At 40.7% G+C, this 10,107-nt stretch overlaps 1 protein-coding gene across 1 annotated transcript in view; it reads right to left on the reverse strand.

The window, feature by feature from the left end:
- Nucleotides 1-9,312, reverse strand: part of LOC149445115 (cytochrome P450 2H2-like) — a 34,101-nt gene extending 24,789 nt beyond the window's left edge. Inside the window, exons 1-2 of the mRNA XM_089654168.1 lie at nt 9,131-9,312; nt 430-592 (exon numbers count right to left, since the gene is read on the reverse strand). Of these exons, the coding sequence (XP_089510294.1) occupies nt 430-592; nt 9,131-9,310 (343 nt within the window). The 5' untranslated portion in view covers nt 9,311-9,312. The remainder of the gene's footprint in view (nt 1-429; nt 593-9,130) is intronic.
- Nucleotides 9,313-10,107: the final 795 nt, after the last annotated feature.

The raw sequence follows: 10,107 nt of genomic DNA on the forward strand, positions 1-10,107 counted from the left end.
TTTGTTTCACTTTGCACCATCAGCATCAGTGTTTTGGTGTCTGATCCTATGCCCTGTACTCTTCCACAGTAACAATGTAAGCATTTTGCAAGACAAGAAAAAATTCTAATAGGCAATGGTATCAAATTTAGTTCAGCTTGCCAATCTGTTGACTAGCCAGGATAAAAAAAGGAATTTTGGGTTCCTTGTGTGTGCTTCCATGTTAAATGTTTACGTTTGAATAGAGTGTGTCTTTAATAACTTTAAACTGACCTTTGCATTACAATAATTATTGTTATAACGACTGTATTTAAATTAATTCAAAATTATTGCAGCTGGTTTATATGGTACAAGTGTATCAACAAAGCACATACCTATACAAACAAGTTAGTCACTAATGAAAGCATATGACACCAATTTGGGATTATTATTTTGTTTTTAGGATCTTACCAAAGTCTTTAAAGAATAATTCTGATAGATCTGTATCTCCTCTGTCACTGAACGCATCACTGTGATCAACCAAGGCCTCCTTCACAGCATCATATCCAATCAGTACGACCGTTCGATATTTGGCGAGGTAGAGTGTATACACAGGTCCGTACTTTTTACTTAGCTGTTGATAGAGATTTGTATTTTTAAACAGAGTTTTACTGGTTCAAGAAAATCTTGGTTAATATGGCCTACTGTGCTTCTATTTATTGTAGCGCTTACCCATACAAGGGAGATTTGTTCCAAGTTCTTTTTCCAGATAAGTGCAATGATAGCCAGGCACACAGTACCAGTCACTCCGCTGGCTCAATAAACAGTCTAGGGGTTGTCTTTTAAATGTATTGATGATTAACTTGGATAGGACACGGGAGCTGTGGGATACTTTATGGATACTAAGCAGTAGATCGAGGACACTGCTCACTGTCACACTACTTCTCAGAGTGGCTCCTCCAGGAGTAGCCCAGAAATTGGACATTACCGGGACACCTTCAGCAGTGACCCAGGCCAGGCAAGCACTACTATTAGTAGGTTAGAGATATCAGCAGCAGAAGTCACTAGGATACTTTTGTTTGAGTCTGTACTCACAGTGCCCCTGGATACTTGGATGCCTCCCACCAGTATCAGGCAAACAACTCCTCGGTGAATCTTCTAGACCAGACCCCCAGTGAAATCCTTCTCTTAAGTGAATTTAGCAGAATAGACCCCCAGCTCTGCCAAAGCTGGGACCTCGATGAAACCAGGTGAAACCTACTGTTGGGCTGCCCGGATAGGCAGAAACCATTCAGGCTGGGAACTTCTCATGGACAAGAACAGGGCAGCTCCAGGTTTCAGACTTTTTACACATACTCCCAGCCACCATTTTGGCACCCTCTTCAAGGATTGGCTGAGACAACATGGGCAGGGGGAAGCAATCAAACCTGCAGTGAAACCCAAAACAGCCCAAAGCAATCACAAGCAGCTTAACGTATCACAGGAGAGCCACAAAAACTATATTTACCAAACCTAATTAGCAGCCTAAGAGGGTGCTACACTAACAACTATCTTGATGTTGATGATGGCTTTCCATACTCAAGAAGATATTCCACCAATAGCAACACATCTTCCTGCTCTCACTAACATCACTGAAATGCCAGGACGCATCACAGCCATTTTCTCCTGTGCAGCTTACTTGCAACTTGGTACCAGCTACGTGTGCTTCATTTCCTTCACTGTTTGAAAAGGCAGAACTGATTGTACAAGTTTATGAAGGTCTGTGCATCCCATTAAACATCTTTTAACCTGGAGGCTGTCAGACTGTACCTCAGCATCAGTCCACCCCCTCAAATCTATAGCCAGCTTTCAACAGTATAATGACAATGGAAGAAATAAGAGAACATTGTCTGTTTCCAATTTTGCTTCTAACTTATTAAATCAATCTTCCCAAAAGATAATATGATCATTTAACATTTTTATGTATGTTATTTTCCCATAAAAGCCTATGATGTGATATCTGGGAACCTACTGACCTTTGGCCAAAGACTTGAGCAAATCATGATTACTGGAGTTCTGGCTCAGCTGCTCTAATTTTTGGCCCTGCATCCAGCTGAGTAAAAGTAGTGACAACAGGGTCTTGCTCTCACTCAGAACAGTCAGCAGACAGCGCAGAGCTTCTCCTGCTTCCATACTGCAGGGAGACCAGTCAGAGGACACACAATCAGGGTGTTGCTACTCACTGCCCTGTGCCATGATAAAAGAGAACAGGCTGTGCAGAAGCAAACAGAGCAGGCAATGAAAGTAAAAACAATGATGTTGGGAAAAAGAATGCCACTAGGGATCCTTTACACCAATGAGCTACACTGATTCAAAAAGTGCAAACTTTCTCAAAGGCACTTGGATCTATTATGAGTTATTTTTAAAATGTGGTTTAAAATCTGTCTGTTTAAAATAATTGCCCCTAAAAGAATTTGTTTTTAGTGGATACTGAAGGGCATGAAGTTTTAAAGAGCTAGATAGCTTACCCATAGAAACCAATTACCACTATGTCAGTATGGTGTTTATATATGTAGCACCCTTCTAGATAGGTTGCTCGATTTGGTTAGGCAAATTTAGTTCTTTGGCTCTCCTGTAATCAGCAGAGCAGCATGTGATTGGTTTGGGCTACTTGTGGCTTTGTGGGCTCCAAGTTTGATCCCTCTGTCTTCTGGAGATTTCCAGAATGTAGTGGGTGAGATAGTCTAATGAGTTTGGAGCCTCAGAGTGCAGGGTTCTTCCCCAGGAAGAGAGGTTCCCAGGCAGAAGGGCCAGTTCAGCTGAAAAGTCTGCCTGCTCATCAAGGTCCCAGCTGTACATAGCTTGGGGCCTATTCTGCAGCTAATTCTTTGGAGTTTTTCACTGAAGATCCGGTCTTTGAGCTCTGTTGCAGCTCTTAACCCCTGGTGCACTGGTATTAAGGCTTGCCTGGCATGGAACATTGAATATGGTGTCCCAGTGCTGACCATTTCACGTCTCACTGCTCAAGGAAGTGTTCTGAGAAGCAGCTGCAAAGGGAAGGGTGTTCTCACATTCCTGTTAGTGTTAAGGAGTGTTCCACAGCTTCCCTAAGCCCATCCAAGTTACTCTTCAATAAATGTGAAAAAACGCAACCCCCAGACTGTTTATTGAGCCAGAGGAGTGAATGTTGCTGTTTGCTTTGCTGCTGCTACACAGAGGGAAAAGACCCAGGGACACAAATCAACAGCTCTTGCAGGGTAGCACTACATGTATTTTAAAATTTGTCATTTATTATCAGTTTAAAGTTATGTTGCCATGTATGAAAACAAGTCAGTGCTGTTTGTTTCGAGAATCATATTGCTATAATTTAATAATCTCCAGGTCTTGTCTAATGAAGCTTCAGCACTGTAAGCCCCATATTTGTTGGTAAACCACTGCTTTCACTGTGGCACATTCTGCATGCTGCAAATAGCCTATCCCCTTACCCCAATCCTTGCCATGCACCAACCTCCAGCTTGCTGACCTGCCATAGCAGACTCAGAGCTGTCACTCTGTGACACCCTATTGTACCACCCTTCACTCCTTCCTCAGAAGCTACGTCAAAGTGCTTACTGTCAGGAAAGGCCTGCCTGTAGTACAGGTGAAGCTCCGCAGGGCACAAATATGCGCAAGTGCAGGTTTTTGGCAAGCTGAGTAGATGTGCGGGCGCCTGGACAGAGGCGCGCGCAGTTGCGCTTGCGCACTCGCACACGCGCCTGTCATTAATGCTGGCATCAAGAGGGCTATTTAAACTGGTTGCTGTGATTGTCTCATTGCCGTATGGTCTTTTCCCCTGCTCGTGTGTTCTGACTTCTGTGATTGATTCCTGTTGCCAAACCAGCCTGTTCCTGACTTCTGGCCTGTCCTCGGATTACTCTTCTGCCTGCTCCTATATGATTGATCTCCTGTTACTGAACCCGGCCTGTGACCCGACTTTTCTCCTGCCTGCCGTTTAAGCCTGATCTGTCTCTCCAATGCCGAACCCGGCTCGTCAGACCCTGCATCCTCAGCACACGGTGCTCCGGCATCCATCCATCCTGCACGGATACATCTGCACCCTGCTCTGGCCTGCTACTCATCAGCCAGCAACTGTTATCAGACAGATCTCAGGCCCTCATACCCCACCGAGCTCCGGCGACCGCTGTCCCACTCTCAGCAGTCCTTGAGCCGGAGTTGTACGAGAGGTCTGCCTCTTCACGTCAGGCTCACTACCCAGGTACGTGACACTTACTCTCGAAGGAGTTGCTTGGTGCGTTGGGTCCCCTTTTCTTATGCCCATGACTCTGAACAGCACCGCACACTGACACACCTGGCTGAGCAGGGAATATTAACTGCGGATTTGTGAATATACACCCCAATGGCTCAAGGTGCATAGACACCCAGAATCACACATCAGATGATTAAATACCAGCAAATAGTATATTGTAACAGGATAAACAAAAAAAAAACATGCTGTAATAAATCAGCTTTAAAATAATTATACTGCAATGGCTAAGCAGAGAAATGGTGAACTTGGTGTAGAGCTATTCACCCCGAGGTCATCACAGAGGACAAGGAGGCACTCTTTACGTCTGGAAAGGTTTCTTCACAGTGAGAGCTGTGAAAATGTGGAATAGACTCCCTTAAGAGTTGGTTCTGGCCAGCTCAGTGGATTGCTTTAAAAAAGGCCTGGATTCTTTCTTGGATACACAGAATATAACTGGATACTAACATTTATAGGCAAAGTTGATCCAGGGAATATCCGATTGTCTCTCAGGAGATCAGGAAGGAATTTTGTTTCCTTCAAAGCCACATTGCAGGTGACTAAAACATATTGATTGAAAGAAAAGACACTGCAAGTAAGTATTTAGCATTTAATACTATGGGGTTTTTGCTCTTATATGCATTTTTAGGTTGGTGACAGGATATCCCTTAATTGTATCTAAAGGTATTTTGTTTTTGTTTTTTAAATGTGAATAAAGTAGGGAAGGGTTAGAGCTTTTGTGTGTTTGCTTTCTATGTCCCCGCTCCCTGTTTATCCTGGGCAACTACTGTCATTGGGACTGAAAATCCAAAATTGTGATTTGTCACCAAATCACAAATAGAGGGAAAATCTTTCAAATTAACTACTTCAGTATCAGTATCCATAGGAGGCTTTCTCTTCCTTTGTAAAGATCTCTTCCTGCTTCCTGTTGTGTCTTAAGACAGTAAGTGAAGAAAAATCGCCTCAGTGATTTTAAGCATTTCCTGCTGTATCCAAAACAAAAGAAAAAATATGATGTGTATATTAATTTTTTTTGTTATGATATTTATATGCACCAACAAGGACTGTGTACTTATCTTATGTCCTCTCTTCCACATAAACTGTTGGGCAATTTTCTCCCACACCTTCCATTATAAGTCCGGGTGGGGGGGGCATCTCTATATTTGGAGCAACAATGATTGTGATGTCTACAGATAGGGGCACCTTTATTGGGGCTGCTAGTGTGGATGGGAAATGTATTTATCCCTTAAGGATGAAGATCCACACAAATCTTAATCAGTTAAACTGTCTATATCTTTGTAGTGACTTAGTATATCCAGATGAAATATTAATGATTATCTCCTTTTTTTATTATCAAAAGAAAACTAGCTCAAAATAGTAAAAAAAAAAAAAGTATATATATTGTACTTTAGCTAACCTACCACCCAAAAAAAAAAAAAATCACCTTCTCCTAACCATACCATATACAGGGCTTAGACAAGAAAAAAATAGAAGCACTACATGATTTGCAGGTGTGAAGGTGACAACATGTTTTACATTGAAAGTGGAAGCAATGTAACATTCCTATGCTTTCTTCGGATGAGGCACCTAGCTAACAGGTGGAAAATCTCACTTTCGTCATTCGCTGCATGCGCTGCCAGTAATACGGTCATGTCACAGCTTACTGAGCTTCAAAGAGGGCAAATTGTTGTGCCAAGGACATTGCACAGAATTGTGACCCAGAATAAGAAAACAACTGCTGCAAAAATGACTGCAGAGATCAATCTCTGTTTTCACGGAACTGAGATTGAGCTCTGCAGTCACTTTTGCAGCAGGGATTATGGGACCCAATCTTGTCCCTTTGTCTTTTTCAGTCAGTTGACCATGTTGATTGCACTTGTGCTTATCAGACAACTTTTTCCCAGAAACTCTATACGCCGTCATAACCTTTGATACTGTATCTCGCAACATAAATTGGCAACTTTAGTCACAAAGGCCCCAGCTAAGCGGGAACCATTAGTCCGCTTTGACATGACTCCATATTCCTAGTAGCGCACAAATGAGGCTTCCCACCTGTTAGGTAGGTGTCTTATCATACAGCAGAAGCAAAAGAAGGTTTAATCACTTCTGCTTTCAGCGTGAAACATGTCATCACTTTCATACCTGCAAATCATGTAGTGTTTCCATTTATTTTGTCTAATCCCTATATGTGTATATAGTATGTACAAACTTTTTTCACTTTAATTATATCAATCCACGTGCCTTGAAGGAAAAAAACACAACAAAAAAGACATGTGACTAGCCATGACACTAACACCTCAGTTCTCAGAAAAAAGGGGGAAAAAGCCATAAAGTTAAGTTTATGGAAGCACTCTTTGATTAATCAATTGCCCTCTGCCCTAAAGCAGAAATACTGCTACAGGGCGGCAGGGCTGCACAAAGTCATGTATATATATGTGATTTGCATTTTTGGGTAGGGGAAGCAGTGCACGCACGCCACCTTACCTACGCCATCATTGGTGGCTGCGGATGTCGATCACCGGGTCCCAGCCGTAGATTCTCCTCTGGCAATCTCCGAGTAACACTGACAGGGGAGAGATCTGTCTGTAAACAACACAGGTCTCTCTCCTGCCAGCAAGAGCATTGTTTCTCAAGTAAAACACACACAGCACACAGTTAACCCTTTGATCACCCCAGATGTTAGCCCCTTCCCGCCTAGTGTCACTAGTACAGTGTCAGTGCTTTTTATTAGCACTGATCGCTGTATTAGTGTCACTGGGATGTCAGTAACAGTTAGTCAGTTTCTACCCAGTGTTAGAATGCCTGCCGCAGTCCCGCTATAAGTTGCTGATCACCGCCATTACTAGTTTTTAAAATGTAAATTTAAAATAAAAATTCCAGTATATATGCCGCCACTTGTAGACGCTATAACTTTCATGTAAACCAATTAATTTACATGTATTGGGATTTTTTTTTAGCAACGACATATACATTTTGGCCTTAATTTTAATTTTTTTTTTGCTGGATATATTTTATAGCAAAAAGTCAAAAATAGTTTATTTTTCAAAACTGTTGGTGTTTTTTCTGTTTATTGCACAAATAATAAAAAACGCACAGGTGATCAAATACCACCAAAAGAAAGCCCTATTTGTGGAAAAAAAATACAAATTTCATTTGGGTGAAGCATTGCCTGACCGCACAATTGTCAGTTAAAGTAACACAGTGTCATATCACAAAAAATTGCCTGGTCAGGAAGGGGGTAAATCCTCTGGAGGGCAAGTGGTTAAGCTCATTAGCAATGAAATGCATTCGGGTTGGATGCATCTGGTGGACCTGTCTCTACATTAATTTGCTTCAATAAGCTTAACCTTGGCTTTAATGTTGAATGGCTTTGTTCCCCTTTTCCCCATTCACAACCCTGGGGAGTCTACTCCTGAAGCCGTGTAGCTGGGCAAGAAGGTGAAGCCTTTATCAAAACATTACTTTCTTTACACAGCTATGACACTAGTCACTTAAAGGCTTTAAAGATCATGTGATATCTGACCTTCCATAGAACTTCATTCTCTCAATCAACATTGCGTATTTTAATCTTTATGCTGTTAGCATTAGTAAATAGATATGAAAGTATATCATATTTACTTGTTTTAAACTTTTTTTTTCTGTTACTTCCTGGTTTCCAGGTCTAGGCAAATGATGTCATACATCCCAGAAGTATTCAGGAGAGGAGGAGGGGTTTTCTCAGTTAAGCACACCCTCCTGCCTACATGCCTGATCTAAGGGCAGATGATTCCAGAAAGTAAATGCTACATAAATTATCTGCCCTTACTCAAGATTGCTATGGCCAGAAATTCTAGTTGAGTGTATTTCAAAGTGATTTCTCAGCAAAATAAAAGAGACACAGATGGATGGGGGAGCTTGCTTTCAATATTAAAAAAAAATAATTAAATATATTTTCAATTTGTGGTGCTCAGATGCAGTGTAGTTCCAGTCTATTTATTTAAGTGACTTCTGATATGCAATGATGGGTGTTCACTTCTATTGACAGTTAAGGAAAATGATCTATTTTTTAATAGGATATCTTATATATTAGGGGGTTAGTATTTTATCTTATTTTATGGGTTTTTAAAGTAAAAAAAATTGTGTATATTAAGATACCAATAAAGCCTCCCTTATTTTGATTTACAATACAGTATCTATTCTATACTGAATAAAAGAATAATTCCTGGACTGTAGAGCAGGCACTTTTGTACCAATGTTAATTTTGACAGCTAATTTTGATTTAGTTCTAGTCGAAGTCTTTTGATTACAATGACATTTAGTTTCAGTCACATTTTAGTCTGAATTGTTTTAGTTTTAGCCTAGTTTTAGTCAATTAAATATAATTGTTTTTGTTAAATATAAATGATTTTAGCTGACTAAATCTACAGTAGATTTTGTCAAGGAAAATCGAATGGGTTTAGTTAAAGTCTGATGCATTATCTAAGCATTTCCCTAGAATTTTTCCAATCTTATTATATATTTCTGGAGTAAATATATATTAGCCTGTTATTACTTATGTTAATAAGGTTTGAACAAGCAATAAAAACACAGATTTAGGTCTAAAGATATTAGTTCTGATTGGATCTTTTCCCAATTCTTTCTTCCCTAACATTTTAGTTTAGTTTTAGTCAGTTGACAAAAATGTCAATAGATTTTTGGTATAGTTTTAGACTTCATAACTTGTTTTTTATTTAGTTTCAGTCACTTAAAAAATGTTATTGACTAAAATTATGACAAAATGATAAGTCAACTACAGGGGCGGACTGACCATTCGAGCACTCGGCCACTGAAGTTAGTACTTTAGGTTGTACTTTTTTTTACACTCCTAGAATTTCTTCCTAGAATACAAAAAGAGTGCTTTGTTTTAGAACAGTCATCGTTAATTATTCTTACCTTCACCAGAGACTGTGGCATTTCAGTGGTACTAATCTGCAGAATGTTCCCTAGAAGTGGCAGAGGGGTGGGCCCTGGCGGCAAGTCCTTCTTCTTTACATCCAACAACCATTTAATGAAGCTAATCAGGAGAATCACCCCAGAAGCGAGTAAAAGTGTTGTGGCTACATTCACCGCCATCCTAACAATAATTTCTCTGTACTTTCTACAAACCTTGAACTGGTGTATTTATTTGTGAGGAGAAGCTTGGCAGCATTTCAACTATGATATGAGGACAAGTAGGGTGTGTCGGAGTTTGGTTCATTTACGGGCATAATGCATAACAGATTGCAAAGCTATGCTAAATATTATTAACTCCGCAGATGCAAATCTGGTATTATAAATAAACTTTTCATGTTGTATCAACCAGGAGTAAACCAGCACTGATGTGCATTTGCCGTGCCTTTCCAGTGGGACAATAGTGCATAAAATATTATTTGCCTTTTAAGCCTATGAGACTTTTCACATCGCTGCACTGCATTTGCTCTGCAGTTTGAAAAGTCCTGCATGTTGCATCTTTGGTGCGCTTTTAAAAAACGGGCGTATCTTGGAGATGTTGCGGAGGTGAAGTCTACATGATTTAGACAATGATTGGATTTGGGGCTGAAAGGACAGGTGGGAGTCTAGGATTACACCTAGTACCCTGGCATGAGGGTAGGGACTGATGGTTGTATTATTGAACTTGATGGAGAAGTCAGGGGAGGGGGCACGGGCTAGAGGGAATACTATGAGCTCCATTTTGGAAAGACTTGGTTTGAGGAAGTGGAGTGACATCCATGCCGATATGTCACTTAGTAGGTTAGTAATGCGAGTGGAGACTGAAGGGGTGAGGTGAGGAGTAGAAAGATAGATTTGTGTGTCATCAGCATCGAGATGGTACTTAAAGCCATGGGAGTTTATCAAGTGACCAAGGGAAGAGGTGTAGATGGAGAAGAGAA

This window comes from Staurois parvus, unplaced genomic scaffold (genome assembly GCF_062004578.1).
Source record: "Staurois parvus isolate SC_StPar_1 unplaced genomic scaffold, SC_StPar_1.0 ptg000746l, whole genome shotgun sequence".
In the NCBI taxonomy this organism is placed as follows: domain Eukaryota; kingdom Metazoa; phylum Chordata; class Amphibia; order Anura; family Ranidae; genus Staurois; species Staurois parvus.